Source organism: Syngnathoides biaculeatus, chromosome 8 (genome assembly GCF_019802595.1).
Source record: "Syngnathoides biaculeatus isolate LvHL_M chromosome 8, ASM1980259v1, whole genome shotgun sequence".
NCBI lineage: Eukaryota > Metazoa > Chordata > Actinopteri > Syngnathiformes > Syngnathidae > Syngnathoides > Syngnathoides biaculeatus.
In genome coordinates this window covers 29,296,763-29,312,077 of record NC_084647.1, presented here as the reverse complement: position 1 = coordinate 29,312,077, position 15,315 = coordinate 29,296,763, and the positions used below count along the sequence as shown (strand labels likewise).

The following is a 15,315-nucleotide window of genomic DNA, read 5'->3' as shown; positions in this document are numbered from 1 at the left end:
TGGCGTTGAGACTTCCCTCTGTTTATCGTGAATGTAATTCGATTTGATTTTTCATCATCATGGTACGATGGTGAAAGGTTCTTGCCGACAAAGGCATGTCTTTTATTCGTTTGATCATCTTGTTTTAATTTTTTTAAGATGGCAAAATGTTTATTGGCAATGACGAGGACAAATGCATTCTTGTTGAAAACTTTTGTGGTACTCATATTTTTTTCTTTGAGCAACCTTTGTCAAAAGCATTTCCATAATTATGTAGTTTTTCCGACATGATCGGTGTTCGACTCGAAGCATGTGGACTACAGCAACCTCACTGGGACAAACTGTCTCTGCATCATTGCGAAAGGATAGCTTCTGGGTGAATCCGCCATGCAACAAAAAGTCATTGGATGGCTCGCAAAGTATGGGCTTCTTTGACAATCAAAACCATCCCCATCTTGTCGGGATTTACAAAGGCTGGAATAGGCTAGTTGTAACTGCAACCGACGATGAGTCTGATGTAAGCGACGTAGAAGAGGAAGCGGCGCGTCGTCTACCTCTGGAGTTGGCGGACTTGTTGATAAGTGACACTGAAGATGAAGATTTTATTGGATTTTAGTTGAAGTGACACAGATGGTTTTGGTAAATTTCTTAGTTTGTTATTTATGCTATAGTTATCGGAATAACTCTTAATATGTTATGTTAACATACCAGACACGTTCTCAGTTGTCATGTAGTCTAAGCATACCATTCAGCCTCTCCATCCTAAAAAAGTTCTATAGAACAGTTCTAAAGAATTTCCATTGAAACATTCTACAGAAATTCTGTAGAACTTTAGGACCCAGGTTCTACAGAAATTCTATATAAGTTCTATAGACATTGTTCTATACAACTTTGTTGTGAAGTTCTACAGAACTGTTCTAAAGAACTGAAACAAGATTGCTTGTACATTGTATTTGTAAATTGCATTGTGACAATCTTACATACAATCAACGTTGCCTTAGAAAATAGAAAAAACATTGCCATGCTCCATGGAAAATGAGTCATTAAAAAAAAAACATTCTAAATTGAAACCTTTATTATGCAGTGTGAAACCAGTCTGTTTTTTTTTTAAATCAAACTACAGACAATTCCAAACAATTAAGGTTGCCATGCCACGTGAAGCAATGGAGCAATTGATAATAATTGGCTTGAGTGAACAGGGTTCATGTGTTGAGCTGACCCCCAGAACCAACTCTTAGTTCAGACACTAGATGTCGCCAAACCAAATTATACTTTAACCGGGTCAAATAAACATTCTCCCACAAATTCTTACCACAATACATATACATACCAAAGTCAGTAACCTTAAAACCTGATTGATTTTATATCTTTGTATTCACATCTTTGTTTTATTATAAAGATATCAGCAGGATGAATTTCAGCAGCTGTTCACACCCTGCGGTTTGTAGCGGCAAGAACGCTGAAGCAAACAGGATGTTTGCGAGCACCAAACAGGATGCTTGCAACACCCTTGAATTTCCAAACAGGATGCTTGTAACACCATTGAATTGCCAAACAGGATCCTTGCAGCACCCCTTGAATTGCCAAATAGGATGTTTGGAAGCTCTGATCCTACCTTTTTCTTTAATACAGTTTTAACATTCTTTTTATCTCTCTTATATTGAAGTAGATGATGCTGTGTAACTGCTTTGTGTAAAGGATATAACCTGTGTATGACTGTCTCTCTCAGACAAGGCAACACACGATGTGTGACCAACAAGAAAAAGCCTGTTGAATGCATGAGGAAATTGTATTCACAAGAATATTTATACATTTATTGCTTATTGCTTGGAAATTAAAATGAATGTAAAGAAAGATAGTAACTGCATCTACCAGGTAAAAATATTGCTTATTGTTAAGAGATTAATGTTATGGAAAGTAATGGTTGCATTTGCGGCCACCTTTGCCCTATTTTGGGTGAGCTGAAAAGGGGCATATCAAGACATCACAGGGATGGCGAAATGTACTCAACATCAAAACAAAGAGTACTTCCCACTGGGCGTAGTAAAGCCAAAAACATTCTAGAATGTTCTCCCAAAAAGCTATAAAAGCCTTGTACACGGAAGTACGAGGCTCTCTGTTCGTTTCTCACAGACAGGGAGACAAAAGGTCCTTCTTTTTGGGTAATATCAGAGGAAAATGCTGACGGGAGGAAATCTTCAAGCAATTTAAGATGCTTATTTTGATTTCTTCTTCTTCTCTTTGATTGGGCACAAGTAAAAAGACTACCATAATAAGGTAATTGTAGGGTAATGCCATCGATATTACATGGATACTTAAGAAGGACAAGTTGGCTGTACAATTTATCCTTAACTCTAAAATTCCTTATTACTAAATTGGGCTTCGAGCTTGGTAGGACTTGATCACCCCAAAAAGGCTCAATCAAAAAGTTATACTTTCCCGATAACCTAATGCTTTTGAATACTTTTAACCTTGCTTCATTTCTATTGCTTTGTATTACATTTATCATATACTCAATTGTACTTACCCTCAGTTTCATCATATTAATCATTATCTCCTTTTATTGATTTATGTTCAATTGACATCAATTTTGCCTCAACATTGCAATTGTACCCCGCGTCTGACGGGAGTAACTGTCGAGTAATGAAGGTTATCTGAACAATTATAATTTTATTAAACACCTTAATTTCACTTTCATCTATCGTACTCATCATTATAATGAGTTGTCTCATTTTTACCATACAACCTCTTTAATGATTGATCGTCGACAACATTAATAACACCTAGTCATAATTCCCTTTTAAAAAGTAACTCATTGATAAACTGCAGCTTCATATAAAAACAAATCCGTACGATCCTAATAAGGATTGTTAAACTTACTAGGGCAATGACAAGTGCAATCGATTCATAAGAGATGAAGCTGCTATAAAAATGAAGCGATCACTTTATTATCCTTTTACTCTGTATGATTACTAAAGCTAACAAGTGAGGGCAGATTGGATTGGCTTTGCAAAACTAAAGGCAGTTAGTTCACTTAGACTAATTCATGTCAACACCGGCTTCGAAAGCTCTCGTCCCCCGGCATATACGGCATTAGAGTCGGCTGGGGTAAAGGGGTAGCTTAACCCTTTAAATGGAGAGTCCGTCAGGACATTTCTCCTGATTAGTCCTGCAGATAAGCGGAATCTGACAACATGCATGTTTAACTTTTAGAATAAAACTTTTTTCTGACATTTAGAACAAATAACTTTTTGCTTAAATTATGTTACAAACGAAATAAAATATATTACACTATGTGAACTTTAACTATGTGTCTCTCATATTTACTGTCCATCCTGTTCTTCCGCCCTGTTTCCTGGCACTACCACCGCATCTGTCAGGCGCATATTTCAGGCATGACGTGGCTGCACTTTTTAAATTACTCAGGGTGCCCTCGTGGTTTCCCAAGACACATTCTGAGTTCACAATTAAGAGACTTGGTTATTATTACATCTGGCAAACATTATAACTGTCAGTTAGGAATCTATCAAACACAAGAATCCATATTTTGTTTTTAGAAATAGCATTTGAAGGACCTTATTGTTCAGAAGTCTGCAAACAGCACACAAAATACTTTCAATTGTATTAATAAATGCAATATCATTTGAAAGTTAAAACAAGAACAAAATCTTCAATTTATTCTCAACTGTACATTAAAGGTAAAAATTACATTCTGGACAAAATATATAACAATCAATTACCTCTTCAGGATCCGTTTGATATTTTCCTTGAGGGTTACCCATCCAACTTTCAACATTTGGAATTTCTGCAAATCAAAAAGAGGAGGGCAAAATTGGGAATTACTTTTGTTGTTAAAATTAAACTCAACAACTTTTTCCATACTTGATCATACCAGTTCTCCAGAAGCAGAAGGGTCTTCCGTCACCTTCTGTTCAAGGACAATGAAGTTGGCCAGATATTTTATCAGTACAATGTCAGTGTCTATGGTCTTGATGCCTGCCGGTGTCCCTTATCTCAGTGAGCAGCATGAGCCTTTTTTTGGAACCCTGAAAAACAACTCAAGCACAGTGCAAAAGAAGAAATATGACAAAAAAAGGTTTAAGACGAGTTATTCGTTGACATTTAGCTTACTTGCTTCTTACATAGGCCAACTCTCTTTGGAGGAATGGGAGAGGCTCATGTTTGTTGGTGGATGCCTCGAGGTTGATGGTAGATGTCTTGGTTTTGAATGTCTTGGGGTTCTTCATGGTGATGGTGGACCACCTGTTCAACTGCCTAAAACAGTATGAATAAAACAGGATATCATAGTAACCAAGTTTTTTTATTGTGCTCTTTGGGCCAGATTTCTTCTTATAAAGTCCTTTAAACAGAACATGCATTACTTTGATGGTCTTGCAGGGCAATTACAGGACTGGCATTACTTTCCAAATCCTCCACTTCAGGAGGTTTTTGGAGGTGTAAAGAAAATAAGCCATGACCTGCAATATCACATCACTGGAAAGGTGATGGATATAGTCATGATGACATCAATTCATTGAATTCCTGGACTCTTTGAAAAATTAAAACCAAATATCTCTAATTATACATTTATATAAAAAATACTACATCAATGAATGACATTGGTGATATGCATGCAGTGAAAGAATTAAATGAGACATGCCAATTATGATTTCACCATGCACAACTGGGGAAAAATAACTTACTGGTCACTTTTACTATATCCATCATTCAGCCCCAAGGAAGTTGGGTGGGTACCATAAACACTTGTTTTAGCTGAAAAAAGAACAGATATTTTGGATTAATTATAAATGTAATCGGCACAGCTGCCACCCTTAATTGATAAAATATATCTCCTCAATGGTGGAGGCCAGTGTTTCAGGATATTTAAAATATATTTGGTTGAGTAGCAAGATTCAAGCTTGAGTTAACTGATCTGATGCATTTTCTTCTTCTCCTTCAGTCAACTGGCAGGCAAAACATGCAAACCTATCCCCATTTCCCACACCCAGAGAACAGTTGGAAATTTTCGTGTGGGTACACCTCTGCAAACTTTAAAACGCGAACTAGAAAAAATTTCAGCTATTTATTTTTGTTGGTCATGTTGGTTACTCAAGATGTAATGGATGAAAATCCAGTTGATTGAGTGATTTTCACAATCCGCATCTTTAAAACTGTGGAATACTGGTTCAAATCCGGATTTGGTCAGATGACTTCTCCTTGATCTGTTAGCTAATTGGTTGATAGTGTTTGAAAGTTTGTGAAGGTATTGTCCTCTCAACACACTGTTGGATATTTTATTTCTAAATCATCATAAACTTAAGTTAGTAATCTGACTCCAATTTGTGACCTTACCCAACTGCCACTCATCCAACAATATGCGCGCTCGTTCTGCAATAGAAAGGCATCAGGAAGCCGGCATTTTCACACACGAGTGGATTTATTCCTTCAACACACACCTGGGTCTCGGGTCCCTCTCATTACAACCCTGTACGTCTCTGTTCCCTCAGCCGACGTACTCTACATCTGAGTTTCCCAGAACAATTTTAAAGTACAATCTACTGATTCACTATTGGTTCTGTGTCTCCTTCAGGTATCCTTGGCCCTCTCTCATTGGTCTCCTTTGGTCCGCTGGATGTTGGCCCAACTCCTCCCCTGCAGAATCGCGTGCTGGCTCCTCCTGGTGGTGGTTTCCTGACAGTAGTTTTCCCACCAACTGCCTCTTGAGTCCTCTGTCTCCGCACCCTCCTTGCAGTTAGCACCGTCTGTTCTAAAACATTCCATTCTTGGACCACATACCCTGTTTCGTTTCACCAGTCACACACTCAGCACTTTACAGTCTCATACTTTCTTACACAGGATGCAGCAACATCTAATGAACTACTTTAAGCTCAAACTCTTATATTCCTTTAACGTTGACAGCTGGTTTCCGATTTTTCAAGATGTAGGCTTTATAATAGTGGCTTGTCTGATATGACTTGCCCTATTTTGAAATCTCCATATTCATTAAAGTATTTATATATTGTAACAAATACTTGATGCATTTTATTATCCGACTTCAGAATGTGTATGAACGCTGGTGTTGCTTGAAAATTGTTCTAAAGAAATTATATTCTGTACAAATTCTATAGAAATTTGAGATCAAGCACTGTCCCCCTTTCTGTTCTTCAAACCTTTCTATACAATTTCTACAGTTGTTCTATAGAAATTCTATAGAAAGTCACAGCCAAAGGTCTATAGGACAAGTTGTTCTATACAAATTCTTTAGAAGTCTATAGATTTCTATAGAAAGTTTTTAGCAGGGGTTGTTGCCTCTATTCTATTTTTATTTAAAATTGTTTGTCATTAAATTTTAAATGATGCATCTGTTTTTGGGGTTGGATTTTATCAAATAAATTTCCCCCAAAAGTGCGACTTATATATGTTTTTTTCTCATTTCTTATAGATTTTATGGCTGGTGCAACTTGTACTCCGGAGCGACGTACATACCGGAAAATATGGAATCTTGTTTTGAAGTGAGAAACAAGCATGTGCTCTTGATAATTTGATTACTTTTTTTATGTGTGGTACTGTGGTGGTGATCTGCAGTGTTCAAATGTTATCTTAGATGTACATGAAACATGAGAGGAAGAGGGGGAAATATGACAAAGTGCCTCGACAACAAAGGGTGCAGCTGACCACAACTGAGGACACCCCAAACTCAGCAGGTGGTACAGAGCATGTAAATCCAATCAAATTCGTAGCTGCTGAGAGATTTTCAGAACGAGTGGGGCCAATGTTCACTGCCACTCCAGCCAACCAAACCACATGTAAAGCACTAACATAAAGCACTAACATACACCACGTGCTACAGAGTAGAAATTACTCTCAACCAAAAGGTGGTGGCCACTGAGCGGTCCAATTTTTTTATATCCTTTGTATGATGAAAATTACAGGTAGACCTGATTATTACATTGTCCACGTAATCGTGCGAGTTGCCCATATCTGGAGCAGACAGTATGTATTCATCCTGTAACATGTGTTAGGTGTTCTAAATTGTAAAAAATCTAGGTGTGTATCTCTGCTCAGTGTGTCGCTGGCTTCATTGCTCATGTTGAGGAGACGTACTGAGATTCTTTAGCATTCTCCGGGCTCCAGGCCTTTTAGCTGGTACCAATGTTCCCTCTAAACTGCGCACACTCTCAGTGCAGAGGAAATATATTTTTTTTAATCGTGGCAGCACACTGCCTCTCACAAAGAGCTACTGCTCGGCCACACCACTGACCTACAAAAAAAAAAAAAAAAAAAAAAAAAAGACTGGATAGCCCATACACATCAGCAGTGTGTCAATTGGTTGAAGCCGCCATCTTGGTCCTCCCAAAACATCCGGATGACAAAGTTTATAGGGTGGATTATGGCGGGGGTTTTCTCAAATTTTGCATGTAGAATTAAAACTGGTCGTGTGAGCTTCACATTTCTTCAGTTCTGGTAACATGAAGGATTTTTTTATTCGACTTGGTAAGCCAAAAAAGGCTAAGTGCAAAGGAAAGACATATAACACCTAAAGGAATATAAGAGTTTGAGCTTAAAGTGGTTCATTGGATGTTGCTACATCCTGTGTAAGAAAGTGTGAGACTGTAAAGTGCTGAGTGTGTGACTGGTGGAACGAAACAGGGTATGTGGTGCAAGAATGGAATGTTTTAGAACTGACGGTGCTAACTGCAAGGAGGATGCGGAGACGAGAGGACTCAGAGACAGTTGGTGGAAAAACTACTGTCAGGAAACCACCACCAGGAGCCAGCACGCGATTCTGCAGGGGAGGAGTCGGGCCAACATCCGGCGGACCAAAGGAGACCAATTAGAGAGCCCCAAGGATACCTACAGTAGACACAGAACCAATAGTGAATTAGTAGATTGTACTTTAAAATTGTTCTGGGAAACTCAGATGTAGAGTACGTCTGCTGGTGGCAACAGAGACGTACAGGGTTGTAATGAGAGGGACCCGAGACCCAGGTGTTTGTTGAAGGAATAAATCCACTCGTGTGTGAAAATGACGGCTTCCTCATACCTTTCTATTGCAGAACGAGCGCGCGTATTGTTGGATGAGTGGCAGTTGGGTAATGTCACAAATTGGAGTCAGATTACTAACTTAAGTTTATGATGATTTAGAAATAAATTTCCAACACACCGTGACTACAAAGAAACCTTGCATATTACCTAGGGTCCAATTTCCGTGACATGTTAACTTTTTCCAAAATACGCTGTGAAGCACTATCATCATAACATAGCTAAACACTAAGTGCAGCCGTTGAGCCGCGCGTGTTATGTCATTTTCATTTTTTTTTTAAAGTAAGCATTTTTTGTCATAAAAACATTAAATTTGACATCAATCAGCTAGATATATTTTTGGAAATAAGGACTCACAATGGGAAAATACATGCTAAACGCATTGTTCATTTGTTGTCTCTGCGATGTCCAATTTCAGACAGACAATTTAAACTTATTTCCTCGGATCTGAAAATCAAATTCAATTTGCAGAGTTCTGTATTATGAAATTCATCAAAAAAATTTGTTTTCTTGCTTATCCACTGATGAAGTCTAGGAAAATATTTACATCGTTTTTTCACGAAAAACCATCGGCCTATAAAGGTGACGCAGAGAGTGAACAGTGAACAACAACCATGAACAAAACTGCTCAAGTGAATTAAGATCATCAGAAAGTAAAAAACCCTGAACAAACAAACTTTAACAGTGACAAAGTAAATCTTTCTTACTTACCTGTGGAATGTTTTTTCACAGCCACAAAACTGGCGATTAACGTAGAGTTTGCTTTGGGAGTACCAAGATGGCGGATATCTACTTTGGCAACTTCAGTTTGGTGTTCAATGACCCATCCAGTCTTTTTTTTTTTTTTCTTCTTTCCTTTATTGAACATTAAACAGAACAATACAATTCAATGCAGAAGACAATTTGCCAGGGGGGGTCAAAAACAAGATTACATTCTACAGAAAAACATGAAATAAACTACACAAATTTACCATTTTAATGGCTTTAGCGTTCAAAGAATTCTTAATGGTATGAATATACTGTCTAGTTTCATTTTGAAAGAAAATAAAACAAGGATTTTTATTTATACACCTACATTTATGAATATGAAATTTAGCTAGTAAAATTATAAGATTAATCATATAATAGTGTGTTTTTAGACGAGGTAAAAGACGTGAAACCAAACAGTATATTTTCAAAACAAACAGTAAAACTGTTGTCAATAAAAGTAGAAATAAAAATACAAACTTCTTTCCAGAAATTATTGGAGACAGGGCAAGACCAAAATAAGTGAAAATTATCTTCAGGGCAGTTTGAACAGAAAGAGCAATCAGTATCAATTTGTTTTTTAAAACGCTGTAAAATAAATATTTTGGAAGGATAAATTTGATGAATTAACTTAAGATACTTTTTATTTTGTTGTTAATCATATATCTAGTTGGTAAGATCCAGATTCTTTTCCAGTCAAGATTATGTAATAATTGATTCCAATAAGATGTTATGTGAGCAAGAGACAATATGTCCCTTTGAAATAAAGTACGTATGGAACGATTGTTTTTACGTGTTCGCGAGAAACAAATCCTGCCTACTTCGCTTTTAGATGGCTCAAGATGTAAAGGAGCTGGTATTTGGTCCGCTGGGCTTCTAAATAGCAAAGAGACACCAGCAGGAATTGCATTAATGATTATTTTAAATTCGTCAGTAGGGATTAACACATTGTGTTTTGAAATAAATTCTTCATAAGTAAACAGCAAGCCATCGGAATCAAACAGCTGCTGAACCAGTAGTATATTATGAGAAAACCAGGCAGGGTAAAATAAGGATTTGTTTCTGTATGTTATGTCTTTGTTATTCCATATGTAATATCTGTGCGGAGAGAAGTTATGTTTATATATTAAAGACCATGAGAGAAGCATCTGTATGTGAAAGTTTGATAATTTCAATGGGATTTTTTCAATCTTGTAATTGCACAGTAAAAGAAAATGTAGGCCACCTACTTTAGAGAAGACAAAATTTGGTATGAAATTCCAAATTGAGGAGGGGTCTTTAATGAAGTGCTTCAGCCAATTAATTTTAAAAGTATTATTTAATGTTTGAAAGTCTAAAAAAATTTAGGCCTCCTTTGTCATGAGTATTCATTACAACCGATTTCTTAATATAGTGAGTTTTATTTTTCCATACGAAGTTAAAGAGCATTTTGTCGATATTTTTTAGAATGTTTTTATTAACACCAAGCGATGAGGCAGCATAGGTGAGCCGGGATATACCTTCAGCTTTAGTTAATAAAGTTCTGCCCCTCAAAGATAAATCCCTTTGCAGCCACTGATTAAGTTTTTTCTGAGTTTTGTCGATAACAGGATTAAAGTTTAAATCACATCTAGTTTCCATATCTTTATTTATAAATATGCCTAAATATGTGACAGTCTTTTATAGGTATATTACAGATTGAAGAGATATTACAAGTCTTGAGGGCAAGTAGTTCACATTTTTTAATATTTAAGCAGAGCCCAGAGGCAAGAGAAAAAGTGTTAACCACATCAATAGCAAGAGAAATCTGACATCTATTTTTTAAGAAAAGTGTAGTATCATCGGCCAACAGACTTATGAAAATTTCTTTGTCTGCTATTAGAATACCTTTCAATGGGCTGACCTTAATAGAGTCGGTGAGAAGCTGTGTACAAAGAAGAAAGAGATAGGGTGATATTGGACATCCTTGTCTTACTCCACGTCTAAGAGGAAATCGGGGGGAAGTGCCAGCATGCATTTTAATAGATGAGTTTCCATTTTTGTACATTGTTCGGACAGCACTTTTGAAAAGTGGGCCAAAATTAAACTTGTCTAATGCATGGAATATAAAGTTATGTTCAATTGTATCGAAAGCCTTATAGAAATCTAAGGATGAAACTTTCATCTGGACATAGCTCTGCATAGTCAATTAAATCAAGAACTAATCTTATATTGTTGGAAATGTGTCTATTTCTCATAAAACCGGATTGAGTCTCAATTATATAATCTAAAACAAATTTCATTCTTTTGGCAAATATTGAGGCAAAAATTTTGTAGTCATTATTTAGTAATGATATTGGGCGCCAATTATCAATAAGAAGTAAATCTTTTTTGGGTTTGGGTGTTAAAGTTATAAGGCCTTGAGTTAAAGTTGGAGGGAGGGATTCATTATGAATACATTCTGAGAAGAGAGCAAGGAGGAAGGGAGCTAACTGCTTAGAAAAAGCTTTGTAAAATTCGGAAGTAATGCCATCTGTACCTGGGGATTTATTTAATTTAAGATGATCTATTGCTGAGATAATTTCTTGTATTATTAGTGGTTGGTCACAGGACTCTTTCAGGCCGAGATCAATTGACTTAGTGTTTGTGAGAGATACCATAAAGTGGCTGGTGAGGTCTTCACAGTATTTAGAATCATAGAGTTTGGTATAAAAATCAGAGCAGTATTTAGCTATCTTTTTGGGATCGTCTGTGATGTTTCCGTCAATGTTTAGTTTTTGTATAGTATTAAGTTTGCTGTGAGATTTTTCAAGCCGGAAAAAATAGGCAGTATTCTGTTCTCCTTCCTCCATCCACCTCCTTCTACTTCTAATAAAAGCCCCCTCAGCTTTCATCCTTTATAAATCATCTAATTTAAGTTGTAACTGTATTAAGAGATGAGATTCACTTTCAGATAAGTTAGCTCTGTTTTTTTGTGTCAAAGCCGTTATTTCTGAGATGTTTTCTTCTTCAGCTTTTTTTGCTTTAACAACTGAACTACTGTATGTCCTCAAAAATTTTGATAGTTCGAATTTTAAAAGTTCCCAGTTAGTGCAAAACTTATTTTCAAGTAAGGCTTTTTGCCAGTAATGATCAATTAAAGATGGGATGGTCTTAGAAGCAGCTTCATGTTTAAGAATAGAGCTGTTTAATTTCCAGTAAGAATTCCTACAACAAGTACGAGGGTTTAGAAGGATTTATTGCTTTATGGTCAGTAAGAGGAGATGGAATAATATTGACAGTAATGACATTTTTGTCAAATCCATTGGAAATCAGACAAAAATCTATTCTTGACAAACTAGTGTTAGTTTTATTATTCCAAGTATATAAGGACATTCCAGGATTTTTTTCTCTCCATATGTCAGTCAAATCAAATTTATGCATGAACTGTATTAGAGTAGATGCTAATGAGGGATTAGAGCGCGGAGGCCACCTATCTTTGAGACCGTTAAGAGCAATGTTAAAATCACCGCCCATTATTATCTTTGCGCTTGGATATTTAGAGAGCCAATATAGGAAACGAGATTCTAAAACTCTGAATAGGGTATCATTTTCACTTTTTGAATTGTATCCATATATGTTAACTAAGAAAATTATGGTATCATTGGTATTAATAATTATAATAAGAAAGTGACCTTTAGTATCAGCTTCACTGTGCAAGATTTTCCCATTGAAGGAATTATTTAAAACAGCTGTACCTGCTGCTCTTTCTGAACAATGAGATAACCAGATGTCATTGCCCCATTGGGTCTTCCAAAAAGTTGTATCGTTCTTAAGCGAGTGTGTCTCCTGAAAGAAAGCGAAATCAGTTTTTTGTTGTTTTGCAAATAAAAATAAAGCTTTCCTTTTAATGTTTTGTCTTAACCCCCTGACATTAAGAGAAACAGAGAAACACAATGTAACAAAAAAAATATACTACGAACAAGAACTATAGAAAGATAGTTTCAAGTAACGAAGAAAAAAAAAATCTCTATCCCTGAGAATTTAAAAATGTACCTATTAACATATAAACCAGTGTTAAACATACCATCAATGAGGTAGAACATATAGAAGTTTAGCAACACTTAAACTTTTAATCCAGAAAAGGACAAGAAGTTAAGTGGGAAGAGATAAAGGTCCAAAATTGTCCTTTGAATTTTAACGCTCCTCCCTTAAAACTTTAGCCATACTTGTGATAACGAGCCCTTGTATTGTCTGTTGTCTTCAGTATTCTACAACCTGTGAAGGCACTTCTGTTCCTCCTCATTCTTCTTCAATTTTCTTTGTCGATCATTCTGAGTGAAGTTGCGTTGAGTTCAGCGACCTTTTAACTGAGTGGATCCACCACTGGATGGGGTATTAGCCTGCAAAGCATCACTATTGTCTGGGCATGTTTCTTTTCCATCGACGATAACACGGGTGCCTGCAAAGTGAGCCTTTTTCCCATTTTTCCTTGCCGCTTCAATCATTGGCCACAGCTTGTTGCGTATTGCCTTGTCTTCAGCTGTTAGATCTTCAGTAAATCTCAGCTTGTGGTTTTTGAGGTATTCGCTCTTTTTTGCCACTCTCCACAGAAGATCTCTTGTGGATCTGTTTGTGAAGCGGATGATGGTGGTTCTTAGCTGGTTTTGGGAACTCTGGTATTTCCCTAGGCGATGTGTCATGTCAATATTATCTGTAATTTTCTGCTGAGAACCAGGCAACATAGAAAAGCAAATGTTGATAACTTTGGCCTTGATGTCTTCTGGGTTGTCTTCAGGGATGCCGTGAAGTCTGAGGTTCCATCTGCGAGTATAACGTTCTGCTTCATTGACCTTTCGCTGCAAGTCTGCAATCTGTTGTTCATATTTTACGCTAGCAGCCTGGACTTCCTTCATGTCAGATTTAAGAGATTCAACTTCAGCAAAAGCAAAATCAACTGATTTTTTTAAGGGCATCAATGCTCACCGCATTCTTAGTAATCATGCCTTCCAAGTTGTCGGCGCGCACATTGATTGCAGTGAGGATGCTAGCTTGTAGATCAGCTAAAGACATCTCTGCCTTTTGTTTTTTCTCTCTTGGTTTTACTGGAGTATCTGTGGCAGATGGTGGCAGAGGAACTAGATCATCATCACCATCGAGCTGGGTTTGCAGACCTGTGCAGTCATAGTCATGGTCCATATTGACCGAAGAAGGATGGAAAGAAGTCTTGGACGTAGCGTTAGCGGAGGAACTCCGAGCCTTGTTCACGTCAAGGGGCACGCCAAAAATCATTCCTTCTAGGTAGGCAACTCCTTTATTCTTGTCTTTGCGCTTTGTTCCTTTATCGCTTTGCATGGTCAAGTTTAGTTAAGTTCGGTACAGTCACTCCGTTGTTTCTTTAGATTAGCCTTGATTTGTTTTTAGTTTAGCTTAAGCTTAGCTGTTTATCGTCCGCCATGGGGAAAAAATATCCTTTTATAAATTGTGGGACAAGCGTCCCAAAACTCCGGGAGGTTGTTTAAACACTGTTTGTAGACATTTATAGCCGCATAGTAAAACTCACATAGCAGGAGTAAGGGATAGAGATCCAAAAATGCTCAGCTGCGATAACAAGCGTCTGCCTCGGTCGCCATCTTGGTCGAACTTCCAGTGGGCCACACCTGGCCACACACTCGACTTCCTAATTTACCTAACACCGCCCCCCTCCATTTTAAAGGGCTACACTCATAATTACAAACACCGGGGTATGTGAATAATAGAAGAAAAAGTGGTGAAACTGGACGAGATTTTCTCTTTTTTTAATAAAAAAAGGTCTGGTCTGAAGCCAAAGTACAAAGTAAAGGATGAGATGGTGTATAATGTTAAAATTCCACCTTGACACAGCCTGATTGAGGATGAAAGCATCGACGATACATTGCCCAAAAAGCTAATTCTGTATTTTAAATATAGGAGGCAACATAACATTAACTTTAAAACTGTTAGGGAGCATCGTTCAGCTTTCCACATGCATTGCGAAACATATTCTGCAAGCAATAATTCAGTTTTACACCAAGAAAAACAGACGGGGATATCATTGTGGGTTAAAAAAAAAATGAAACAAACTTGGAAGCGACATTTCAAATTTATAGTTAATAGTTCGTTTGGTGTATATTTGTATTGTAATGTATTTTTTTGTTTGTTGACGTTTTCAGTGTAAGTTTGCAAAAACACAAAATTGTTCTTAAAATGTTCTGATAGGAATGCAATCTGAACCTTTTAAGAGCCATGTCACTTCAACTGACTGACCACAGTGCATACGTCTGATGTTGTTCACGGTGGTCAAAAGGAGCGGTCACGGCCTGAGTGTGTCTGCTCAGACACGTAAAACATTAGAGGGAACATTGGCTGGTACTCCATTGTGTTGTTCTGGGTAGCTACTTTGTAGTCACGCTCCACTTTGCGGATTTCATCCCACACATGGACTGCATATGTCTAAACAGAAAGACAAGAGACAGGTGATGATCATTTTTATGTTATGTTTTGGCTCAGGGATGTCCTGATCTTTAACAATTAAATACATTACACAGACCTCTTACAAGGAGAATTAGTACAACCATGCAAATAATTTAG

At 37.1% G+C, this 15,315-nt stretch overlaps 1 protein-coding gene and 1 long non-coding RNA gene across 2 annotated transcripts; one reads left to right on the top strand and one right to left on the bottom strand.

Annotated features, from left to right (window-relative positions):
* Window positions 1–649: 649 nt before the first annotated feature.
* LOC133504483 (uncharacterized) lies at window positions 650–8,706 on the top strand. The gene is made up of 3 exons (XR_009795970.1): window positions 650–2,256; window positions 5,570–6,491; window positions 6,584–8,706. It is a non-coding gene; the product is annotated as an uncharacterized LOC133504483 (long non-coding RNA).
* A 3,757-nt stretch (window positions 8,707–12,463) lies between these two features.
* On the bottom strand, window positions 12,464–14,263 carry si:ch211-196c10.15 (uncharacterized). Its single transcript, XM_061826749.1, has 2 exons — window positions 13,693–14,263; window positions 12,464–13,616 (listed from the first exon to the last, which is right to left on the bottom strand). Exons 1-2 carry the CDS (start codon window positions 14,059–14,061, stop codon window positions 13,062–13,064), a joined length of 924 nt encoding a protein of 307 aa, XP_061682733.1. The 5' UTR covers window positions 14,062–14,263; the 3' UTR covers window positions 12,464–13,061.
* Between the last annotated feature and the right edge of the window lie 1,052 nt (window positions 14,264–15,315).

What these genes read in the sequence shown, in the direction of transcription:
- si:ch211-196c10.15 (XM_061826749.1), bottom strand. Translation starts at nt 14,061, where the DNA reads ATGCAAAGCGATAAAGGAACAAAGCGCAAAGACAAGAATAAAGGAGTT. An exon ending in GCATGATTACTAAGAATGCG is followed by an intron (nt 13,617 to 13,692) that starts GTGAGCATTGAT and finishes TCTGACATGAAG; the next exon opens with GAAGTCCAGGCTGCTAGCGT.